At 40.3% G+C, this 26,977-nt stretch overlaps 1 protein-coding gene across 1 annotated transcript in view; it reads left to right on the forward strand.

The window, feature by feature from the left end:
* The window catches only part of COMMD1 (copper metabolism domain containing 1), a 98,852-nt gene extending 72,678 nt beyond the window's left edge, over nt 1-26,174 (forward strand). Inside the window, exon 3 of the mRNA XM_014056292.2 lies at nt 25,684-26,174. Within this exon, the coding sequence (XP_013911767.1) occupies nt 25,684-25,791 (108 nt within the window). The 3' untranslated portion in view covers nt 25,792-26,174. The remainder of the gene's footprint in view (nt 1-25,683) is intronic.
* Nucleotides 26,175-26,977: the final 803 nt, after the last annotated feature.

Raw genomic sequence — 26,977 nt, forward strand, 5'->3', positions numbered from 1 at the left:
CCCAATTAATTATGCAAGCATATAGTGGAGTTCTTTTTAACATCTGCTTCATACGTCAAGATGTAGTATGCAAAACTAGGGCACCATAGCTATTAATTTCTCTGAACTTTACATTCCTGCTTTTTTTTTCATTTTACCAAAATATTTATTACAAGAGAAAGTGAGAGCTCTAATTAGGTTGCACAAAAAAAGAAATTAAGACTTTAGAAGGGAGAGGCATCCTTTTCTTGTTGGTACATCCTATTCTATTGCTTTTGCTAGGCTCCATTAGTGTAGTTGAAAGAGCTAACTGAATTGAGAAAGAGTTGAAGGGAGGGCAAAGGAACCAAGAATCAGGTGAAAATAGTATTAATTTCTCTGGTCCCTTCAAATAATATTCTAGAATTTGATTTCTTTTCAATTTTTTGTCCTTTTCACAAAATTGTTCAAAACTTTAATACTTCTATCATTTCCTATCCAATATAGGAATATTATCCAGGTCATTCTTTTGGTTTATTTGTATATCACTTTTAATTAGTAAGACAGCAGCTAGTTTCATTTGTATGACCAGTGTAGCATCTTTGGCCATATCATTTTGTAGCCTGTCATTTTTAAGTGTAACTTTCAAATCACGCTCCTTATTTATTAGATTGTTATTTTTATCCTGCCTTTATTACTTTATAAGTAACTCAAGGCAGCGAACATGCATAATACTGTTCCCTCCTCAGAACAACTTTATGAGGTGAGTTGGACTAGAGAGTGACTGACCCAAGGTGCAGTAGATGTACTTCCAGAACATTTTTAAACACAGTCTATCTATAATAACAAATACTCTTAAAATTAACTTCTGCATCTAGTGTTCAAAAATATCTTTCCATAAAATATTTTGCTCCATTCTGCACTAGTATGTCAAATTTAAATGTTTTTCTTCCTTAATTCTGATCTTTAGTTGCTTATGATTCCCACAATTCCTGATCACCCTCAAATGCTCCATATGGTTGCTCCTTGTGAGAAGAGTAATAAAAGGAAATATTGGACATTAATATTTGAAGTGTCCTTTTATTAGTCTTCTCACAAGGAGCAACCATATGGAGCATTTGAGGGTGATCTCAAGTCCTCTTGAAGAATTACAAAGTCTTACTTTTGGCCCCTTTTCATTCAGCCATCAGGTCCACTTTTAGGGGAGCCATCTTAGTTTATCATTTCTTCCCCCGAGGTCCTCAAAATCAAGATTGTTAAAAGTAAAAGGAAGAAATATAAAGTTGTTTTATTTGATTAAATTTATAATATATATATTATTATCTCTGATAACAATGGACTTTTCCTGATTTGGACTGAATTTAAGTTTTTTAATTCAGTCAATAGTGTAAATGTTTATTTAATGATGTGTTTATAAAAAAAGAGATGTCATATTGGAAGGCCATTTATTATATTTTAAGAGAAAGTGATGTTACTAATATTGTTTATACTTGTGATGAAGGGAGAAGTCATTTCTTTATATTTTTATTTTCTTTACTATATTTTTCTCTTTTCTTGTTTTTTGTTTTTCTTTTCTACACTTTCTATTTTTTTCTTTTCATTCTTTTAGCTTGAATTGGTTTATCTTTTTAATTATAATTTATAATATTGCTATTTAAAAATGCTATTAATTTCCCTCTTGGGAAAATGTAAACAATAGCAGGTGGTGAAAACCAATGCCCTATGGCCAATCTCAAAAAAATGAAGCAAATGAGAAATTATATGAATTATTATAAGTAGATTTTATACTAACTGTTATCTGTAATTTTTGCTCAAAATCCTAGTTTAAGAAAAAGGTGCAAGTACAATCATGAATGTTAATATACTAGACAAGAAACATAGTCACAGACAAACACTGTAGTTCCCATTAGAAAAAAATACTGATTAACAATATAGAAGAACTTATGCAAAGCTCCAAATATAGCTAGAAGTTTCAAAGATACTGGTAGGTGAGTGGAAAAAATGATGACTCTGAAGCATGACCAGATTATGAGCCTTCACTACAAGAACCAATCTCTGATCACAAATACTGTGTATTTTAACCAGTAAGAACATTTTGTCCTGCTAAGGACCCATGTAAGATAAGGGAAGACGGGCCAAGCCTTTTTCTGTTGTGGCCCGTTGATGGAATGTCTATCCCCAATTTCAAAAAGTACTCCCAAAAGAATCAGTTTGGTATATTGGTTAAAGATGCTCGTCTATAAAATCAGGAGATTGCTTCAGGCATGAAAACCAGCCAGCCTGACTTTGAGTCGGTCTCAGTGTCTGAGTCTATCTCAGCCCTACCCATCTCACAGGATGGCTATTGTGGGGAAAATTGGAGATGGAAGGAATATTACATATGTTCATCACCTTGAATTACTTATAAAGCAAGATAAAAATCTTAATTATTTAAGTGACCCATTATAATTCATTTTGCTTCTAATACTGGTTGTTTGCTAGAAGCATTTGCCTTGGGCAAGGCTGAGTTCATATACTATTTTGTATTTTTTAAATAATTTTGTTATAATCCATCCAAAGCCTTTTAATTAGGACAGGCTATTTAAAAAACTGAATAAATAAATAAATTGTGGGACCTGCCAACCAAAAGGTTTTAAATAATATATCATATATCTTTATATCAAAATCCAACAGAATGAAAAACAGATTTAAATCATATGGACAAATGATGCTATTCAGGTGCTTGCTTGATGCCTCAGAACTGGAAGATCTGGATGGGGAAAAACTGGCTGTAACTCAACCCTAGCAAGTTGTAGTGGTTGTTGGTCTTTTATCCTCTATGATCAGGAAAGTTGACATTCATGACTTTGTATTAGGTAACATTCCCATAGGCAGACGACCTTAATTTTGGGTTCCTCCTAGATTATTGCCTCCTCCTGGAAGAACAGTTGGCAATCATGACACTGGGGAAACTTTGTAGACATCCTATGTATCTATTTAGCCCATTTCCAGACCAGGAGGCCTTGCTCACAGTAACCTATACCTTAGTCACTTCTCATTTACCTTATTGCAATATGTTCTACATGGGGCAGCCCTTGAAGACTATCCAGAAGCTGCAACTGGTCCAGAATGCAGTAACAAACATTTTCTGAGGCTTGTGGTTCTCCCCAGTTATACTACTCTGTGTGAGCTGCACTGGCTTCCAGTTGCATTTTTATGAAGTATCACCTTTAAAAATATGGATAATTACCCAGGGCATGCCTTTCTATCCCTAACCTAGAGTTCCTCTTTAAAGGAAATGTAAAATATAAATAATCTCCCAATTAAATTACAAGATAAAGTACCAACCTGACCTTCCAACCAGTCAAGATTATTTGGCATCCTATTGAATATTCAAGAAGATATGCCTTCCTTTGTACTAAAATTATGAGAATGAATTAAATAAATAACAACTGATGTCCATTCATGATATCTAAAACTGGCTGTGTGCATCATTGCTGACAGTTCAGAATTCTCCTGTCCTACAGCTCTATAATCCCAAATGTGCAAGGGTGACTCAGCAAAATATCTTCTGCTCATTTTCAAAATGAGATGATCCCCCCCATTCAAAATGAGATGATCCCCCCCCCTTTTTTTTCAGGTCTTGTTTCCAGATTTGTAGCCAGTAGATTGTCATTATATAGCTCATTCAAGTTGATATATCCAACCATGGCTTGAATTAACCAAATATAAGAATGAGAGTCTGATTGTTTCCGTTACTGTGCTGATGAATTCCTTGATTTTAAGGAATAGCCAAGCATCTTTGCTATTATTACACAAAATAAAATATTGTGAACTAATTAAAAGTTTGTTCTGAGAAGACTGCTTTTCAGAGGGGATGCAAAATAACATCCTGATGTTATCTAAGTTTTTAGAACAGTTGAGAAGAATGGCATTGCAATATAAACTTCATACTTTTTAATGCCAGATTAATCCCTAAGACAAATTATTATGTGGGATCCTTGTTCCTCAGAGCTTGGTTGTTTTCCTGAAGACGTTTTGTTACCCAACTAGCTAACATCATCAGTGCTAACTATTAATTATGTACTTAGTGAAAATAACAAATTTTGTCCATGATGATAGAGTCTTAGGCCTTTTGTCAACTGTGTTAGCAAATTCAACATAGATTCCAATTTTAATATATATATTGAAACTGATAAGGGGGAGAGCAAGGGGCATTGGATAAGCCATTATAGGAGAAGAAACTCTCATATTACTGTAGGTCCGTTCTAAACTAATTGCCTCTAACCTGGTTCAGTTAGCTGTATGTCAGCTTCCTTGATCCCCAAGGAATCTGAATTTGGTAAATTTGAGTTCTGTATACAATAAAATTGTATCCATTCATCATATGCATAAGGAAGCAGATCTGGCACGTACTATTGAAATATGTACTATTCATGCTCAGTGATGTAGCCCTGCTAGAAATCTAATATTGGATTTTGGCTTCTGCAACACTCACAACATCAAACTCAGGAAGTAAGGATTATCATTTGTGAAAACCTTGCAGTGACCCAGAGGTGATTAGTTGCAAGTGCCTGTATGCTGAGCTAAATTGCAAAGAGCTAGAGCTACTAATGGTATTCAGTTGTCGGGAAATGACCTTTCATGGACTTCTATATCTCATATAGAGAATGGTGTAGAGTCCCTGGGACTTTGATCTTGCATGATTTCCAAATCCGTGCCCCAGGAGGGAATTCTAGAATGGCTCATGAATTTATGGCCTCTATGACAATCATGGGCATAAGCCAAAATAATTGCAGCTTTGGTACGGTAGGCAAACGCTTGATATGTTATTTACTTCAGAGCAGAACAGATGGGATCTAGACATGAGAAACAGAACTTATAAAACGCCTTTTACCATAGTCAGATGATTTGCTGATCAAATTGTGGATTGTATCTCTTTTTCTAACCTTCAATTCCAAGTAGCTGCATAGAGTTTTTTATGATATAGGGGATTAAGTGACAGAAAAGATGATGAGACTGACAATGATATAAAAGCAAAAGTGAGCATAGCCAAGCACAAGTACAAGCTCATGTTGGAGCCTACTCAATAGCAATAAGTGTGGTGACATATCAATACTTTTCCACACTTACTGTATCCATGGACTCAGTTTACTGAAAGTATGAGCGTTTTCGGGAAATGCAGACAAGATAAGGCACCTGCAGGCCATCTAGAGAGTTTTGCAGTTTTTCTTACTTATCAAGTCTCTTCTATCTAGATTCCAGTTGGACTGCTCCAAGTGAGGCAAAAGGCAATATCTTGGATTATGACATAGGATTATTCTGAGTTTGTGGAACCTGAGGAAATGCATAAGATTCACTGTAGTATAGGTTCTAGCTCTGGCCCATGATTTGGAGATTCTCCTGGACTAAAGAGTCTTGCTGGAACAGCAGGTGAAAGCCATAGCCATGAATTTGGCTGTTGCATTCATTATAGCACTGTCTGGACCAGGATGCTCTGGTGACTGTGACTCATGCCCTGATTGCCATATAACTGTCCTATTGCAATTCATTCTACTTGGGGCTGCCTTGGAAGATGACTCAGAAGCTGCCACAGATTCAGAATGCAGCAGTAAGGCTGCTAGTTCAGGAAGCCTACTATTAGAGGATTACATCTATTAGGTCATTGTATTCAGTTGAGCCATCAAAAGAAGGCCTATTGAGACTGTTCCCCTCTCCAAAGAAATATATGTGGTGGGGACAAGATGACTTTTTTTCAGTAATGGTCCCCTCTCTCTTACATGCTTCACCTACAGAAGTTGGGCTGGCACTTGCTTATAGATACAGCCATCTTATTTTTACAGCTGCATCATTATGCACACATCTACCACTTGATTGTACTATGCAATATATTTGAAACTAGCTGTACCCTGCCACGCATTGCTATGGCCCAGTCTGGGCGTAGGGGGGCGGCAGATGGGTGCTGCCGTTGGTCAGGACTTGGGGCTGCTGGGCTGGGCGAGCTGGTTGGGGGAGATGGCGCTGGGACTGTCAGCCTTGTGGAAGTTGTTGAGCATCTCGGAGGAGGAGCTGCGCTCGGGCTCCCTCAAGTTGGTGGCCCGGGAGAGTGAGAAGTCCAGGATCTCAGAGGAGGAGAAGTCCTCGGTGTGCCGCTTCATGGGGAACCCAGGGGCCGCCCCAGACCCGCTGCACCTCAGGCTGACACCGCTGCCATCGCCCTGTCAGAGCCCCCTTGGCAACGCTGTAGCTGGCTCACTGTGAGGGGGTGGAGAGCGCATGCAGCTGGCCGGGCTGAGGAGACACTCCGCCTCTGCCTCCTCTGGAGCTCCACTGGGCTGGCTGGGGGGGCGGCTTAGGGGCAGGGGGAGGCGGCTGAGGGATGGCACAGGTAGCGCCCCACCACAGACAGCAAAGGCCCAGCGGGAGGGAAGGAGGAGGCCAAAGGGCTTCAGCTCCCCTTGGCAGAAATGGCTGAAGCTCGTCAGAGGAGGGGCGGAAAGGGAAAAGGGTGTGTCCGCAGCCCAGCCACACATATAAAGGGATTGTCGGGACGAAGCTGGAGAGAGGCCGGACTGTTCCAAATATAGTATACTCACTAAATGAACGCTATGGTAAATGACACAGCTCAATTCCAAAGCAATGTCACACAAAATAATTAAGTCAAAATGAAAATAAATCAAAATCTATGAAAATTCAATATAACAATGTAATTGGAAACATTGAAATGGAATCATGAAATATTTAGTATAGCGTGTGTTGCTTTTTCGTCCACCAGATGGCGCTGGTTTTCAAAAAAGCATGTTTTTATAAAAAATCATATTTTTACCTGTCACAGGTGTGACATCTATATAATATACGTATATAAAAACATTCGCGTATTCGAATGCAACATTGTGTCAAAATTTCAAAGCAATCGGTGAAGAACTTTCAGAGATTAGCGATTTTGACAAACAACCATTACATTTTTATTTATATAGATAATTCATTTCATTCATTCATTAAACTTAGCAAAACCTAGTTAGTTAGACACGTAACCAAAGAATGTATGATATTTGTGCCTTTTTAGTAGAAGTAGTTTCTTAATTTTTGTTAGAAGATCACATAATTCTTTTTTACCTATGTTTCTCATGTTTTTTTCAAAGTCTCTGACAGTTTAGTTGTAAGGCATTAAAGCTTCAATCATGAAGCTTTCAGAATATAAAATGACGTGGTTGGGATGCATAGGAACAGTTCTGGAATAATCCCTTTCTTATTTGGTAGCATAATTATATTACTATTAAGAAACTGCTCACTGGCTATAGTCATAGACTTAATTAAGGCCTTTAGAGAACCTATAATATAATTGCAAACTTGTACAAGTAAAGGCAAGTCCTATTGATTAGGAGAAGTTTAGTCACTGGATTTTTTTTAGCATCCTTGACTTATTAAAAATATGCCTTTGATATACAGTAGCTGCCAGAGAATAAGCAATTTACAACTCCAAAAAGCTGTGCAAGAAGCTAAAAATGACTACACTGAAATAAGCCATCCATTTGTTTATAACTTTTTAAATGTTATATACAAATATAACATTTGTATATATGTCAAAATAGTAAAAAGTACCTGTATACAGTTGAATATGCAAGGTAATTAACAGCCTGATATTTTCAAATGTATTTTCCATGTCTTGTTAGTTGTCAGTGTTGCTGCAAAACTGTAGATATTAGAATGATTTATATTACTGACTTCTAACTTCATCTGTTGCCTAGCTCTTTTCCAACTTCTGATTCCTTGTCTGTGTCCATAGGTCAATTGTGACACAGAAATGATCATTTAATATGTCTTAATTCTTTCGAACTGCAGGTATTTCTCTATACTCTATACAGTTTAATATAAACTGTAGCTTTGCTTAGTATCATTTTGATCAGCGCTACTAAAAATGTATACTTCAGTTATATTTAGCCCAGTGCTAAGAGTACAGGCCAGGTATTATGGTAAAATTTTATTTGGCTTCTTACAATTCTAAGTACTGTGTGAAAAATTGAGTAATTCTATAGCAAAGTGATTTTTAGTTTAGTTTGTGAGATGGAATACAAAAGAACAAGGGACAATATAACTTCCTCACTTTTCTAAAAAATTCTTTTCCTTACATTTACTCATTTAGATCATGCATATTCTCATGTCTATTTTTGAAAGTCTGACCCAAAATTTTTGTTCACAAGTATAGATATAGATTGTTATTAAATATGCATTTGTAGGTTCATGTTCTCAAATATAGACATTAACTGTTGAAAAATACATTGCAAGTTCTTAAAAAGAAATTATGTTCAAAAATCAGTTCTCAAAGTGAAAATTTTATAGGTTTATATTTAAGTAACATAAAATAAAATTATTTTATCTATTTTATAGATATTTATGCTGTTTTAATATTTTAACAATTTTAAAATGTTTGTCCCTTACTTCAAGCCATTGTAAAATATCACATATAACTAATTATAAAATGCAAACTAAAATATTTTGTTGTTCTGTTGATTTTTTTTTCTTTATCCAGTCCCTTAAAAAAACCCAGATCCTGATATGATTTCTTTAACAACAGGAAGATCAGAATGCAGTTCTCTTTTGATTTCTGTGAATATTTAAAATACTTTCCAGCTCTAAAAGTGTTACAATATGCATTTATGAATTTATATCATATAGCAAGATGCGTACAGAATTGGGTACTTCATGGCGAAACATGTTCATGTATTTTTATTTTTAAATTTAGGCTAGAACTATCTTTAAAAATGGTAAATGAAAATAACAAAAAATAGACTGATCCTTTTATCTCCTAGATGAGTAGCTACGCTGTGGTCAGTTTCACAGTTTAGTCTATTGGCATAGAGTGGTGAAATTGCAGTTAGTGAAATGGTACAAATAAGCTCTCTCTTTAGAGTATTGGCATCATTATCAGGTTAGGAGTGCTAGGTCAAGATTTCTGCTGCTATAGTGATGAAGGGAAAGCTGCTTCCATGGCAGAGATTCCACATGTCCAAATCTGTATGCTTCTGACTACCTTAATTCAGGGTTGAAATGATGCTGAAATATAAAATCCAGCATTCTTCATCATTAGTCACTAGCTGGACTGAGGGAAATTGTAATCAATTATAATGAGAGCCAATAATGACTGACATAAAGTCTCTATGTATATGTTTGTATTTTAGTAAAATATAACAAATAAAAAGATAGCCTGGCAATTTTGAGAAATACTGTTGAGAGAAAAAGCAATGAATATTTTGACTATAGTATATGTTTATTTATTTTAAGGGGAGTAGTATGTCCAATACTTTAGATTTGAATATTCTACCTTTATATGCTGCCAACAGGCTTGCTTCCTTTGTAGATGCTTCAATTGATGGCATATTTTGCATTCACATATATTTTTTAATGTAATCATGCTGTTTTGCTGTAAAAAGATTGAAAGTTATGGCCCTTTTCAGACAAGGAAAACTACATTAAATCAGGTGCCTGTTTATGGCATCTTGGTGGAAAACGTGGCAACAGAGGAAAGAAGGGACAGCCATTGGGGAGGCGAAGCAGGTTACATACATACATACATACATACATACATACATACATACATACATACATACATACATGTCTTCAAAAAAGATTTTTTTTCCTGGAAGATATTGGCATGTTCGTTATTATTTTGGCTGTTTCTGTGTAATCAGAAAGGGGGTCTCAATGGTTAAACTATTTTTTCAGAGTATAATTTACAAAACACTTTCAACTTAGATACTAAAAGCAGTAAAATCATAGTAATATGGAAGAAATGTATTTAGTATTTAGGTACAGAATTTAAAAATAACTGATGACAGAGTGAAGAATTTGAGGGACCTTTTCAGGGCAAGAAAAAGGGGAAAAGTTTCAACCTCAGAGAGCAAGTAAAAATAGATTAAAGGGAGGAAGAGCATTCAGGAAACATAGCTTCTCCATAGTGGTGGAGGCAGCATCCAGGCTGGGTTAACCTTCATCCACTCATCACGAGGACTGAGTCTGGTAAAGTTGTTAAGTCTTGCCCCTGTTGTTAGGCAACCCAGTTTTTTTACTCAGTCCCTTGATGAGAACGGCTGTGTCATTGTCTTTCTCCGGTCTTAAAATTGTTGGATTGTTATTTTAATGAGTTTGTGAGTAAGTTGTCAAGAATTGGGCGAGACATTGACCCCGTTATCAGAAGTCCCTCGCAGGGACAGTGATTTGGAAAGGGGTCTGAGTCTCTAAGCCCTGTCAGGGCGCGTAGGTTGTTGCTAGGGCTGGAGCGACTGTAACGGCTGCAAACGGCTTCCGTCACCTCAAAATTGACGCCACTTGCTTTGCCTTCGGCTTCAAGTTTCTAACTGCCCTTTCATCCCATCGGCGGTGTTAATTGCTTCCTCAGCTCCCTGCTGGGAACACGCTCCGCCGCTCCTGTCAGACAGTTGAGCGACGAACCACGGTAGCTCTGTGACTATATTACAATCAAAATACACGCTGCCGCGGAGCAACCCAGAGGGAGAGTTAAAGGGAAGAAATCACAAAAATTCCGATCGGAGCGCCGCTAAAGTGACTGTGCGAACAGCGTTAATATTGATCTTATTGTTTTTAGCGTGGGCTCCACAGCAGTTTAAAAAGTCCGTGAATCGCCATTTTGAGAGGCTCCTGCCAGTTTCTGTCAGTGGCGAGCATGGCAGCCGCCCTTAATGCTGAAACTTCTGTGATGGCGCCAGAGTTGCCTGGGGAGGCACGAGTAATTCAGTCACCTGAAGAGGCCTCGGCGCCTCATTCCTCCTACCAGCCCTCCACAGCTGACAGCAGGGAATCGGGCAAGGCTAGCAAGAAAACTGTGCGAACCACAGTTAAAGCAAAAAAATCAAAATCATCTAAGCCCAGTTCATGCTATGAAAAGCAAAAGGACAAAGCACTAGAACATATTTATAAGAGACCAGCCAGTAAAAAGGCTTCTTCCACCCAGCCATCCGATCAGCTGTTGCAGCAGATTGAGGTTTGTAATCTACTTACGAAAGACCAGGACTCGATACCACGAAGGTGAGAGAAACAGGTTTATTTGATGCATCAAGTTCAGCGTGTTCACACACCAAAATCTGAACTGCCTGGGCTCTGCCCAGGATGCTACTTTTATGCCGTGTTCCACACTGTGCATTCTCAAGGCGTTTCCATACACGAGACAAACATGACATTTCAAAAAGGGGAAGTTCACTTTGGAATGTTACAGAGAAGTACTAGGAAAAATACAAGAAAGAGAAGTTCCTATAATGTCTTAAGCTGTCAGCAGTTTTTACCTCTGTTCTATCTCTCACCCACGCCTGGCTTCCTGTGCCCCTCCTTTACAGGGTCTTGCCACACTGTTCAGCCCTATTTTTAATACTTATGAGGAAGTTGGAGAGAAAGTTCACTCCAGCTAAAAGTCAACTTTGGAACTCCAGGGCACTAGAATGAAAAGCCAAGCTAATATGAATTTATAAGGTCCATTCTATTAAGACCACCTAACCTGGCCAGCCACTGGTGGGTTTACCTGTGCACCCCCTCCTGCATCACAGCCACCTCCAGCTCAAGGCCAATTATCATTGCTGCTTTCCCCAGGAGGTAGGCAGAATAGGGAGGCTCCTCTTAATCCCATCTTCCCTATTGATGTCTCAAATATCTGGGGGCCTGCTCAAGAGCCTCAGGCCCCTCTGCCTGAGGCTCTTGAGCAGGGGGAAGGGATGACATGCTTCCCCCAGCTGTCCAGAGAATGGATGCGCTCCCATCTACCTCCAGCGCAGCAATTCTGGGCCAGGCACATCCTATGTATTTGCCTAACTTCCAAGATATTATTGCCAGTGCCATATCACAGGACATCATAGCAGGGTTGCAACAATGAATTTAATATTATTAAACAAATCTGCCTATCTCAGGTCCTTGAGACGGACTCAATAGATACACAAAAATGTCAAATCCAGTCTAAACATCTGCCTAACTGTGTGACCAAGCATAATAATAAAGACAACTCAAGGCCGCTTTCACTGGTGGCTAACTATTCAAGCCCAGGTAACTCTCTCTTGCTGCTAACACCTTACCTTAAGGACTAGGGACTGGTGTGGAGCTCTCTAGAGACACCAAAAGATTAATTGATACAATTGTGCTTCATCATTTATCAACCACCTATTGACCCCCAGGCATTTATTGTTAGGGATTGATAATGACCACTTTGGGGGATCTCGCTATATATTATAATCACTTCCACATAAAACTGTAAACATCTATAGTAACCTTAAAAGCAGCCGTGTGGTAAATGGTAAATATTTTTAAATCATTTTAAACATTAAATAGTGTTTGAAATTATTTGAAAAGAAGGAAACCTGACATCTCAGTTGTTTTGATGTGAGATTTATATCAGCAAGAATAGTGTCTTCTTCCTGTTATAGTCCCAATTCCTTGCTCAGTGGGAAGGACATTTTAGAAAGGAATTAGGTCACACTTCATTGACACGTTTCCCATCTTTTGTGCCAAATACATTTGGTGGGTCCTTCAAGGAGATGAAAAAGAGGACAATGGAGCCTTTGAACAGCTGCTCAAATTTTGTTCTAAGAATCAGGCCCTCTAGCCAAAGTAAACATGTGATCAGCAAAACATTGTTGTAATTTCTCACAGTTATTTTGAGAAGTTAGCTTTGAAAATGACTGTCCTCACAAAACCTGTTAGGCTTACACGAATATTTTATCAAAATGCCTAGTTGAGTTGCTACCATATGTGTAAATCTACAGTACGGTCTTGGTACTACAAATATAAACAAGGGTAGACTTACAAATATGAGTATTTCATATTTTATCTGAAATAAGCACAAATATAACCTTGGCACTCTGAAACCGAAAGAACATGATCTAGTGCCATGATGGCAAACCTATGGCACTCGTGCCACAGGTGGCATGCAGAGCCATGTCACCTGGCACGCCAAGCCTCGCCCAATTGTCTTCCGGGTTTCTGGTGTTAATGCGCATGCAACAATGAGCTCCCAAACAGCAGCCAGCTGATTGGCGCACACACATGTGCACAGAAACTGAAAGTTAATTGAGTTCCTTTTACCTCGTGCACGAAGCTGAACTCTCTCGATCCTCTTCTCCCGCTTGCTGCTCCGGCTCCTCTTTCTTGAATGTAAGTTGCCCAAATGAAATGGGCTAGCATGGGTGGGGGCCAGCTGCAGCTGAGCTGGAGGAGATGGTGGCTGCAAAGCCTTGGGGCTCCCGGAGCTCATAGTTGTATCTCACCCTAAAGAGCAAGCGGGTCTGTTTTTCCCTCTCAAAGCTGCAACTGCCGGGCTGGGCTGAACAAACAGCCCAGGAGATCACAAGAGGAGCACTGCGCCTGTCTGCCAGCAGCTCCTCTGGGGGAAGGGAAAGAGGAGGGAGAAGCCAGGACAGGGAGGAGATGATTAGGAAAGGGAGAGAGAGCGGGAGAAAGGCTGGGAGGAGGAAGGGAGGGCCGAAAGGTGCCTGTGGGGCCTGTTTTCCACCCGCTTTTCACCCAAACGGGAGCATTTTCCCCTTCTCCCAGCCCTGCTGAAGCCTGCAGAATACTTCGGGAGGGTGAGGGAAGGCAAAAACACCCACGTCTTGCTGAAAAACGGCCTGTTTTGCACCCATTTTTCACAAAAATGGGATGTGGGGGCAGAGCTTCTGGAGGCAAAAATGGCTATATTCAGTGTATAAGATGCACCAACATTTCCACACTCTTTTAGGGGGGAAAGGTGTGTCTTATATTCTCTAAGCATTGTTATTGTGGGTTTTTTTCAGAGAAAAGACGTTAATCACATATGAGGTTTTTTTTTTAAACTAAAACCTCATTATTCAGGTTAAATTACCATATTGGCACTCCGAGATAAATATGTGGGTATTGGGTTGCAGTTTGTGTACTCAGACTCAAAAAGGTTCGCCATTCACTGATCTAGTGTATTAAGGTTTATTAGCAAATGTTCAAGAGGAGCCTGTATTTATATTTTCCCAAATTGCATATTTTGCGGTCAGTCTCTGTTTACCAGAAAAATAAATGACATATTTAGAAGTTGCTTTAAATTTCATGAGTTTTCCATGTCATCATTGGTAAATCTGTGAAATTTTAAACAGAGTACTTCAACAGTTTTGATTTGTTCTGAAACATTTATCTTTAAAACAAACTAAGTCAAATCAATTATGAATGAACAGCATCCTTGGAACTCTAAGAACTATTCACAGTGATTATGACAAAGCACTTTTTAATAATGTAGAGAAACGTAAGATGGAAGGTCAAAAATGTAAAACTATAATTTTAAGTATGTATTTGTTCTTTTTCATATCCAAATTTTTGTAAAGTAATGAATGTGTAAAGTAGAAATAGCATAATATTTAAATGTAGGTAGCAAACTAAATATGTGCAACAATAGTTGTTACAGTATAAGAAAAAATATCCTCTATGAGTTTAATAGTAACTAGAAGCCCCATTGATAGAAAGGTGATGGGAGGTTATGATCTGCTTAGCCTAGCTAATGCTGTTTTCTCTTTAAACAATTCGCACAAGGAAATATCCATCAATCAAAATCTGTTTACTGGTCCAAGGCCAAACATCATAAAGAAATACACAATGTGCTGCTTTATCAAAAGCTGACCTAAAGTGGTGAAGCAGAGATTGACAGGAAAAGGAAGGTGCTTAAGAAACACCAAGGAAAAAATGTAGAGGTGTAACAAGGTGCAGGGGTGAACATGCAAGGGATATGGTAGCTTGGGCCCCAATGGGTTCTACAAGGAGTCGCCAATGCCTTCTCCCACAACTCTGCTGCATCTTAGTGCAACTTTTGAAAAGCTGACAGCTGTGTACTGCTACCAACCGCTTTACTCCAGAGAGAATTCTCTGCCCCATAGTTCAACAGAAAGAATCTTTATTTTAGATATCAAGGTCAAAGACTTAGAAGAAAGTAGAAAAGAAAAGGTAAAGAAGAGATGACCTATTGCTTTCTAAAGAACCTGCTCCCAAGGAGATTCCAGTCCAGTTGCTGCTGGCTGAAACGTTTACTATTCTCTTCCTTTCAGCCAACCTCAAATGGGGGGGGGGGAACCAAACCACAAAGACAAAGTTGAGATTTTCTTCTCTTGCAAAAGCATACAAGGAGAAACCCACCCTCCTGAATGCCTCCTCAGCATTCATTTTCCTGGCCTTCCATTTACCTAAATTGACAGGTCGGCTACTTTCCATTAGCTCATTTAGGGTCTCAAAGTGTTCTTCTTCAAATGGAAATTTTCCTTCATTCATTACAATATAAAGCTTATTTGACAGCTTTTATTGACAAGCTATTCATGTGCAGTTATCTCATATGCTCTGTTTTTTTTCATCGTTAGGACAGAAAAACTGCTGTTAAGTGTGAGAGTTATTCAGGGTCACAGCCAGACTCTTATTCTTTTTGCTGTGAATTTACATTATGTGTGTATCTAATACTTTGCACGTACTATATGGAGCTAAGTTTTTAAAGGGGGGAGTTTAACTTGTTTTGAGAGTTGCTAAATAATTCTTCTTTGATTTATGTGATAAAAATGGATTGGAAAAAATAGAACTTAATATTATAAAAGCAATGAAATTAAATTGAAAGTATTCTTCGGGCTTTGCTCCAATCTACTTAATTTCCAATGACATCTACTTCATCAAAAAAAAATAAAGAAAAAAATACTATTTCCTCACTTTATAATATGGCACAGAAAATGATATTACCTTTCAGATTGTATACCCTAAAGGAAAAATATGTAAACCAAAGATATTTGGCATATTAAGTATATGTGCTTTACATTTTTCCATCAATGAAAATGAATAATTGAAATAAGCATCACTTTAGATATTTCAAATGTCATAATATTTGTGCTAAAAATACAGACAGAAATTATCATAGATAGGTAGACTGACAGAAAGATTTACTGCCAGAAATACAGGCAACTAGGCAAATAGAATTACTGTAGTGCTTTCCCATATTTTCTTTGAGAAAATCTTACTTGGATTTAGTGATTACACATAAACAGCAACTAGTTACCTAAAGCCCTCTTTAAATAGCTGGATAATTTTTTACACCTAAGAGAAGGCAACCTATTTTCCAAAATGTCCTTCTTCATCACCTTCTTTCTCAGATTAGTCATAGGACATAATCAGAAAGACCCCTGCAATTAAAGCTGAAATACATAACACTTTTCGAGAGAGGACAGAGAAAAGTACACTTAACTGCCTTAGGCTTGTATCTCTACAGGATATATTTCATCAGCTATAAACAAAAGCATTTATATCCACAGGGCTTCTTTCTGCAGCCCTATGTATACCAATATCATGTCTGCAGATCCTCTTTCGTGTGCCTCATTGCCTACCGTCCTAAACAATTGTTTGCCTAAGGTTTAAAAATACTCGCATTACAAGATGATACAATGCAGTCCTAAACACTACCACTTAATTGCATCATTAAAAGAATCAAATTAGGAGTGTTCCCTTTCAGGCTTGTAATATAATCTCTACTTTATGCTATTAAATTCTAGAGCTACTAAGTATGTGGATTTCAAATAACAGGACTTGAGTATCAGTTTATTTAGGATTAATATAAACATATCACACCCATCCATACTGAAATTCAGGAACTGACTTCCCCCAGGCTACTAATTCCAGATGCAGTACTTTTCAGGTACCAGCTATACAGATCTCAGAACCCACAGATCACATGATGACTTGCATTTCTCACCATTTGGAGGAAAGCTTCTAACCAGTCTAGCTTTAGGTTTAATCCAGAGTTGCTTAGAAAACCAAAGAAAACAGGTTTGGAACAGAATGCAGGAGATTTTGTTACTGGCATACCAAAGTACTAAAAATTATTTTAGTTACATTGCAGCCTTTTGGATTTCTAGTAACAAAAAACATAAATAATAAGGTCAAGCAAAATAAATATCATCTAGGATCGGTATTACATGTTAAAACATGCCCTACCTTAGTTGCTAAGAACATTTTGGAAATGAGAAACATCCTACAATGAAGTGATGCATTGAAAGTATTTCACACACTTTTTCTGTTAAAGCTGGGCCCCTTACAAAGTGGGGGAGCTACTGTTGTATTAGCATTGGAACATTAAGGGACAGAGAAGTACCAGTCCTTAAAATAGGATTCACCAAAGAATGTTTTTGTTCTTTTTGAGAACTGTTAAATGTCATTAAAAATATGGGAGTGTAAGAAACTTGGCAAGAGGAAGAGAGTTCCATTTTGAAGGTTTTGATAAGAAATGTACTTGACTGTGCTAAAGCAGATAGGGCTTATCAATATAGGAAAGCTGAACTGACAAGCCTGGCTAAAATAGCCATATAGATTTCTTTGTATACTATAAAAACTAGGCTGTGAATGAAGAATTCCATTGACAGAATGCATTTTTTAACTTGGTACACAACTAAAAAGCACTATCTCATTGGTTTCATCTATTCTGCACCTATAGTAGGGGTGTCAAACTCGATTTCTTTGAGGGCTGCATCAGGATTGTGTTTGACCTTGGGAGAGCATGGCCAGAGTGACCGTGGCCAGCTCAATGTCACTCATGTCGGAGGCACCTGTGGTGGCCCGAGCCCTCTGCCAGTAAAAATGGGCTCCTGACTTCTATTTTTGGCCATGATTGCCTCATACAACTCTCTACCAGTGAAAATGGAGCTTGGGAGGGCCGATGGAGAACTCAATTTTCACTGGCAGAGTCCTTCACTTTGCACATGTAGGAATACACAGACACACACACAGATCTGCTTATAGGTAGGCTTGTTAACAACTGATCTATTTAATCACCACTCAAATTTATAACAACACTGAAAAAGTACCTTTACAACAGATTTACAACCATCCCCACAGTCATATGACTGCCATTCAGGTGCTTCACAATTGATGTGCATTTATTACCATTGCAGCATCTTATGGTCACATGATTGCTATTTGTGAACTTCACACCTGGATTCCAACAAGCAGTGTCAATGGAGAAACAGTGAAATCGCAGGTTATGGTTGTGTAATATCTCACTTAACAACCGCATGTGATTCTCTCAACAACTGCAGCAAAAGTGACTTAAGTCCATTACCATCACATTTTGCTTAATGACCAAATTGCTTGAGGTGTGTGTGTGGGTGTGTGCGTGCACGTTACCCGACAATTGCGCAATAGACATATGCGCGCTGACAGAATAGCGCCGATTAAAATGTGACATCAAAATCGTGCCCACAAATTCGTGACGACAAAAGCATGACAAAAAAGCGTGATGACAACCACAATAAAATCAAAAAAATTACTGTTACTGTTTGATTAGCGAATTAGTTCAATGTGACCGCACACCATTTAAAAACTCAGCAGTAAAAATCTATCTTGATTTAACTTGTCGCATCGATATCGATATCCTTCATACAGCAGTTGTTGTTTTCTTTTCTGTGACTTAATATCCATGGCTTCAGTATAACTAAAACGTATTATTCAACTGGTGTATGCTGACTGCATTATAACGTATGTATATGCGTCCCACTATGTTAAAGGCCCAGCACACTCACTGGGCTATCTATAGTTTGTCGATGACGGGCTTTTGTCGGTGCACTATTGTCGAAAATACATTAGTAATTTTGATGGCGCTTATTTGTCCATCGCGGTTTTGTTGGCGCGCATATGTCTAGCGCACATTTGTCAGTGAACCGTGTGTGCATGTGCATGAGGTAACTCCATCCAGCTTCCTCATCTAGTTTACTTCAGGGATTCTCATGCAGGGAGAATCTCACTGTCATGAACCCAATAAACAAGAATTTATGTTTGCTACTGCAGACATTACACTAAACCATTGTTTTGTAATCCAGGGCTTTTGAATAAGCCTTATCCAGATTCACACAATACATTAATCTATAAATTATTGTTTACAAGTTGCAACAATTGAGTTCATGAAGCATGCTCCACTGAAACCAAACAACCACATTATTTAGGCAAGATGCTCATTATGATTGAGCCTACATGTTTGGTTTGTGTCTCATTTATAAAGTTGTTGTTTTTTGGTTCTTTGTTGACTAAAGAAAGCCAGCCCATGGTTTTGTTGTCCTTGTCTCTTTATTAAATTTTGACTATACATTATATATGATGCAACTAAAATCAACTCCATCCAGAGAAATGTATACATTTCTATCATCAGACACAATATTTGAATCATTTAGATCTGATGTGCAAATGATTTGTTCTTGTCTTTCTACAAATTATGTTTTAAGTGTTCCAGGATACTAGGCTTGGGTTTTCTTTGTTTACTTATTTAGGAGATTTATATAGCTGCCCATATTAAGTATATAACTCCGGGAAGTGAACAATACATACCCACAAAAAGAATTTTGGGGAAAAAAATCCCTTACCCATTAAAATAGCACCGTTCAAAGAAAAACAAATAACTACATAATTCTATAAAATACACAAATGTATTTATCTCTCCTAGTAAGAATAAGATATAAATATTGGGCAATATAAAGATCAGTTGCTTCTTCCACATATTATTCAAGGCATAACAAAACACATTCTGAAGTAATTTGCAAGCTATCTGGTTTGACTTTTGATTGTTCTAATAGCATTTCATTGATTGCAATTCTCCCTAGTTGGTGGAGATAGCAGCCCAGATGAGTTGTCTCTGTTCCAGTGACCAATAGGTCACTAAGTCTACAGCTGTGACATCACTGTACCTCTGGTGACTCCTCCCAGCTTTAGACTCAGTCCGATTTGGACTGGACGCATTCCCTTAGCTCTCCTCCAATTTAGATAGATAGATTTTTCTTCACAATCCACTAAAAAATCAATTTAGCTTCAGTTCAACTACATCGGAACTCCAAATTCTTTTAAATTGGCTGAACTCTCATTCCCTGCTTCTCCTGGAACCGCAGGCACCACGAGTACGCTCCGGAGTGCACCTTAGCGTCAATTCATCGGACAAGCCCGCGGGTGGTAACCAAATGGCGTCTGTCGTCTCCCCTGACTGCTGGGCTGATTTTCACTGCTGGCACCTATAAACCTCCCCACAGCCTTCAAATCAGGTGAAAAAGGCTTTGGTGGCCTCTTTAACTTGCCTGAAGTTCCAGTGGCCATTTTGGTTCACGCCAAAAGTCCGGCGGTCATTTTACAGGGCTCTGAATAAATCCCTTTTGGCGCAAAGCACAGCGGAGGCCTGGGCAAATAGTTCAAGTGGGATGAGTCCCAATTACTATGGCATCACCGGCAAGGGGGGATCTGGATCAGGCGACCCCACTCTCACCCCCTCCTGACACAGTCCGATAGCAGGGCCATCTGGCTTGCCACCAGCCAGGAAAATGGCAGCGTCTCAACCCCGTCCAAAGGACCGACCAGCTAAACTCACCAAGGTGGCCCAAAAGGTGGAGGAGCGCCGCCAGCGCAAGGAATTTACCAAAGCACAACGCCTGGCAGCCAAGCAACAGGCACAGACCACTCCAAGGTGTCCAGTCAGCCCTCATCCCTTTCTGCCAGGCCCATTGCCAATAGATGATCCCAGGCATGCTCCACAGACAGTGAAGGGGATCCCGTCACAGGAGTCACCACACCAACCCAGCTCAGGGCCTTTGGAACCATCTCCTGAGCTGCTGGCTACTCATCCATCACCTGATGTTGGGCCTTCTCTCGCATCAGCACAGGGTCCCTTGGCAGCAGTAGGGTTGGATATGGCCTCCATTATCTCTCAGGCCATCAGGCAGGAGATTGTGGCTGGCCTTCAACAACAGCCCGCTGCCCCACCTACCCCAACTGTTCAATCACCAAGGCAATCTCAAACCAGCAAGAGCCCATCCTTGCAATCTGTTCCCACCCACTCAGACCAGGCCTCAGTGGGGTTGGAGGGAGAAGAAGTAGTCAGAGATTCTAACTTATCAGAAGATGAAGACTTAACATCAGATCAATCTACTTTTGTGGGCCTGTTCAAACCAGCAGTTTTTAAGTCTCTCCTGATTAAGGCTAAAAAGATCTCCAAAGTAGGATTAACTCACCCTCCAGTGGATTCCCTCTTTCTGGAGCCCACACTAGTGAAGGAAGTCATTCCTTCTACTAAATCTTTTCTAGATTTGGTCCAAAGGCAATAGGGATCCCCGGGATTGGGGCCCTTCCCCAATTCTTTGGACAAGAGACTTTACAGTGTAGGGCCTGAGCTAGCGAAGCTGTTAGGAACCCCAACCATAGTCCCTCCTCCCTGATGGCTGCCTTGTCCTCTCCCTCAGCAGTGTCTGAGGCCCCGGAGGAGGTCTTGAAACTTGAGGACAAGCTTTTTGAACAGATGCTTGTCAAGGGACATCAGGCTGCAGCCTGGGCTGTCAGAACCTCCAGGAACGGCTCCCCTCTTCTTACTCTAGATCGCACAGGGACCTTAATAAAATTAAGGCTGCAGTGGAATTTGCGGCTGACACATCCCTCAATTCAGTCAGGTTCACTTCCAAAGCCATGGCTTCCTCTGTTTCCACCAGACATTTGCTCTGGCTGAAACAATGGCAAGCAGACACCAGAGCCAAATGGAAACTGGTGTTGGCTCCATTTACGAGGGGAAACCTTTGGGGGCTTTGGTGGAACCTCTACTGGTGGAATCACGCGACAAATGCAAAATTCTGCCTTCCCTTTTTCTCAAATCAGAATCCAGACCCTGTCCTTTCTACCACCAGTCTCCTTTTCTGGGATCGGATGGGGGGGTTCTATGCTTCCCTTCAACGCTAGTCCACCCCTAGACAATCCTATCAGTCACAGAACAGCTTCGGGAAAGGAGGTCATGGTTTCCCCCCTAAGAAGCCCTTCAAGGGTGCAGGGAACCGCCTGTTCAGACATCAGAAGTGACTGTCTGGACAATCTCCTGATCGGAGGTCGTCTCTTGGCCTTTGCCGATCACTGGGAGGGCACAACCATGGGCCTGAGGGCAATAAACACAATCAAATTCAGCCTGTCCTCTCCACCCCCACCCCACCCCCAATTCTCTTTGTCCCTTCCCCCATCTCTCAGGAGCCACCTTGCAGACTCCTGATGGAACAGGAGTCTGTGTTGATGGAACAGGAGTTCCATCAACACCTGCTAGAAATCTGGGCAATTCAACCAATTCCTCCAGATCAGGTAGGTCAAGGGTTTTACTCACGGCTGCTTGTCATTCCAAAGCCATTGGGGGGCTGGAGAGCAATTCTCGACCTAAAAACTTTGAACCAGTATGTAAAATATCGCAGGTTCAAGATGCATCCTCTCCAGACCATATTAGAGAGGATCAGGGAGGGCACCACCTGACATCAGTGGATTTGATGGAGGCATACCTCCACACCCCCATATTACTGGTCCATAGGCAATTCCTTCAGTTCTGCTATGCAACACAGCATTACTAGTATAGGGCCCTCCCATTTGGCCTGTTGTCCTCACCAAGAGTATTTACAAAGGTTCTTGTGGCATTGGCAGCCCATCTTCACGCCTGGCTCATCAGACTGCAGTGCTACCTGGACAACATCTTAACTCAGTCCAGGTCAGCAAATCAGGCATGCAAGGATCATGAGGCCACACTCTCGGCCCTCAGGGACCATGGCTTCTCCATCAACGTGGAGAAAAGCCACCTCATTCCCATGACACGATTATTACACCTGGGCACAGTAATCGACACAGTGCATGGCACAGTCTTTCTCTCTCCAGACCGTCTCTCCAGCCTACAGGAAATGGCCCAACAAGTGAAGCAGAGTCACAGAACATCCCTTATCCGGCTTTCCCAACTTCTGGGCAAAATGGTCTCCTGTTTTGGCATCGTTCCATGGCCCAGTCAAAGCCTGCAGTAGTTCCTCCTTCCCCACCAGAGTGCCAGAGAGCCAAAAGGAGCTGCTCAGCAAGGTTGGTCACCATTCCAAACAAGGTAATCTGGTCCCTGGGGTGGTGGCTCTCCCCAACGGTTGCCAAGGGATGCTCCTTCATGGAACCAGACCATGTCGCGATCACGATGGACGCCAGGCTCGTGGGTTGGGGGGGCCATCTCCACACTCAGATAGTGCAGGGCACTGATCTCATCAGGAGACAGAACACAACATCAACTGGCTTGAACTGCGAGCGGTCCACCTCACACTCCAGCAGTTCTGAGCCCTAGTAGCAGATTCCCATGTGCTGGTCCTCACGGACAACATAACAACAAAGGCACACATCAACCACCAAGGGGGCATGTGGTCCCACTCTGTGATGGACGAGACAAAGCACCTGGGCAGACCGATACCTGTTGTCCCTCTGCATGGAACACATCAGCGGAGTGGACAATGTCCAAGTGGATTGGCTAAGCTGGATCACGCGGAATGGAGTATAATACGGGAGCTGTTCCTCTAACTGACCAACAGGTTCAGTGTTCCAGTGATAGACCTGTTCTCGACTCACCTCAACAACAAGCTGCTCACCTTCTTCACCAGGTTGGTGGGAGTGCTCTCCATTGCAGATGGCTGGAGGGTCTCCTCTATGCATTCCCTCCTCTACCGTTGGTCCAGAGAGTGATCCGCAAAATGATCAAAGAACAGGCGGAGTTCATACTTCTAGCCCCACACTGGCCACCCAGACTGTGGTTCACAGACTTGGTAAATCTCTCCATGACAGATTCCCACATCCAGGGGGATCCTAACTTAGGGCTCTCTCATCCACCCAGACCCACACTGGTTGCAGTTGACCGCCTGGAGATTGAGCAGACGACCCTAGCAGCGGCCAATCTATCTCCAGGGGTCATCCAAACACTCCAAGCCTCCAGGCACGCTTCCTCCAACCATATATACGATGCTACCTGGAGGGCCTTCAACAACTGGTGCGTCAGCCATAAAATCATTCCTGCCACAGTATCGGTCCCTACATTTTTGGACTTTCTCCAACAAAGGCTCGATACGGGTCTTTTCATCAACACCCTCAAAAGGCAAGTAGCAGCACTGGCATCAGTCCTAATATTACCATCATTTGAGACTCTCTCCTGCCACCCTTGAGTGGCTTGCTTTCTCTGGGGGCTGGCCAATATCAGCCCACCCACAGTACACAGATTGCCTACTTGGGACCTGAGGAAGGTCCTGGACACCCTCACCTGGTCCCCCGTTGAACCACTTTGCACTATCTGTATGAGATACCTATCCTTAAAGGTTGCCTTTTGGGTGGCAATCACCTCAGCGCATCACATCCCTGAAATTGTCGCCCTGCCCATTAGGCAAGACCTTTGTATTTTCCACAAAAATAGAGTGGTGCTTTGTCTTGACCCAGCGTTCATCCTGAAGGTCAACAGCAGGTTTCACAGAGCCCAGGAAATTGTCCAGCCCAATTTCTGTCCCTCCCCGAGCCACAGGCTCGAGCATAAATGGCACAAGCTAGACATGCACCACGCATTCCACATTTACATCTCTCGAACTGCATCTTTCAGATGCTCGGAGGCCTTGTTTGTTTCTTTTCATCAAACTAACATCTTCCTCTAGATCCATTTGATACTGAATCAGCTCCTACATTTTAAAGGCCTACGGATCCCACAGCTTACTGTTCCCTCCTTATGTGACAGCGCATTCGATGAGAAGCACAGCCACCTCATCAGGGTGATCTACCCAAACTTCAGTTGAGGAAATATGCAAGGCAGCCATATGGTCTTCACCAACTCTATTTGTGAACCATTATAGACTAGACAGCTATGCCTCAGCCGATGGTGCCTTTGGAAGGAGGGTTACTCCAACAAGGCAGGACAGAATGAAGGGCCTCAGTCCAGTCATCTACCCACCCTTAACCAAATGGACAAGCTTTGGTATGTCTCATCCTGGATGCTATCTCTACCAAATGGGGAGAATGGGGATTGGTTCTTACCTGATATACCCGTTCTCCGGACGGTGGAGATAGCAGCCAGCATCCCCCATAGATGACTAGCCTCAGAGAGGGTTCTTCCGCTTCTTTACATAAGGGATAACACAGGGTACGCTGGAAGAGAGTTTGTTTATAGGGATTTTGAGATTATCACAATGCGTCAGTCTACAGATCTTCCTTCGTTAAAGCTGGGAGGAGTCACCAGAGATACAGTGATGTCACAGCTGTAGACTCAGTACTATTGGTCACTGGACAGAGACAACCCATCCTGGCTGCTATATCCACCGTACAGAGAATGAGCTTATCAGGTAAGAACCAACGCCCAATTTCTCTAGGCTGACTAAAGTAAAATTATAATAATAGAGAACCACATTCCCTAAGAGAAATATTGGAAGTTGTCAAGCTCTACAATGTATATTCAGAGGCAAATGTTGAGATATTTTCTGGACTTTGATAACATTTTCAAAAACAAAAATTATGTGTAGGAGGCATGGCTAAGTATGGTTGGCAGCAAACAAGGAGTTTATGGCAAATATGCAAGCATTTTTATCAGTAGATAAGTTCTTGTGAGAAGCATTCCTGAATGTGGAATGTATAAAAATCAGCACCTTCTGTTCTCAGATTGCAAGATACTCAGGATTGTTCTTGGCAGAACACGTGATGCACCAACTATATCATTTAGTTGGGAAACCAGGTACTGCAACTTCAGGAAATCTATAAAAGTGTAATTTTGTGTGCATGTGTATTCTTGTAGTAAGTCCATAAAAGTGAGATGGACAGAAAACAAATTTAATAATAAAATAAAAGCATTCAGAAGAAGGTCATTAATTCCACCTTTTGAATAGAGTCTTGATTGCATTTTCACATTACAAAGTTATCTAAACCTATTCTCTTTCTTCCTTTTTATTGTAGGAATCTGAGCTTTTGACCATGGAATTTGATGAGACCGAATTGAATGAAATGTTGAAAAAACTTTCAGAGATTGAAGACAGCATTATTTCTCTGACCCAAGCATCCTGAATTTTCACTTAAAACAGTTTGAGTCATACTAAGGTTGACCTTAGTTACACATGTAGTTTATCCTGGACATCGTGCTGTTCTTTGTTTGAAAACTTATACATAAACATGGGATCAAAGAGGAGGAAAAAAGATAATGGAGGCATTCAAACTGATGTACATATTAAAACAAAAGAACATAACTGAATGCATTGAAAGAAAATATTCCTCCAGAAAAATGTTGAATTTGTATAATAAAAGAGCAAATATATTCATTCACCTTTTCTATTATTGACATCACTGTATGATTTATTCATCCAGCCACTGAAAAGCAATTTGTAACAATGACTGCTCTACATTTGTAGATCCAGGAGAGAGAATTCCATTAAAAAATATATTTTTCTTTCTTTATTTTGCTTCATATTTTCACGTTCAAAAAGGTTGCTACTTGAGGAAAATGAAACAGTAGTGTATTTTAGTTTCATCTTCTCTTTCTGGGATATTCTTTTGTGGGAAATTGCAGATTCCATGCTAGAAATAATTATTTAGTTGTTAATTGACCCATTAGGATGTGACAGATCTTCCATTTCTTTAGCACAAAACCTAGCTATAGACTCTGTAAAAAAAGGTGGTCATTTAAAAAAAAAACTATATAAAGTTCATTAGCAATAGAGAGTATGTATTCACAAGCATTTTCAGCATTAACTGTTTCATTATCTCAGCAGTATGGTATTGAATACTACAGAACTTATTGAAAATGCAGAGTATATGGACAAAACATTAAAGAGAAATGGATATCCACTCTAGAATGTCTTAATGCTTACAATCTATATTTTTATGCCAAACCACCTTCTGCTATTCGACTTGGCCCTCTGTAAAACAGATCATATGTTTAAGTGTTGCCTTAGAAACTAGCCTTGAAGTGTTTCTTACAGAATATGTGCTTTCCACTTGACAATACAGCTATTGAGTTTGCCTGGTCTTGTCTACCAGGCTATTTGTACAGTATCTTATTTTGTACCAAGCAGTCATATTCCTATGTGGTTGTTTCAAACCATAGTATATCTACCCTGATATTATGCATTATAAACTAATGCCTTCTCATCATGTGAGCTTCTCGGTTATCTTTCAGCATAGCTGAATAAAAGCTGCAATATTTCTTTTTAGAAAGTCAATAACTCTGGCAGTACAAAAAAATAACAAATGTCTA

This window comes from Thamnophis sirtalis, unplaced genomic scaffold (genome assembly GCF_051295495.1).
Source record: "Thamnophis sirtalis isolate CommonGarterSnake01/CBP01778 unplaced genomic scaffold, rThaSir2_p1.2 scaffold_5, whole genome shotgun sequence".
NCBI classification, from domain to species: domain Eukaryota; kingdom Metazoa; phylum Chordata; class Lepidosauria; order Squamata; family Natricidae; genus Thamnophis; species Thamnophis sirtalis.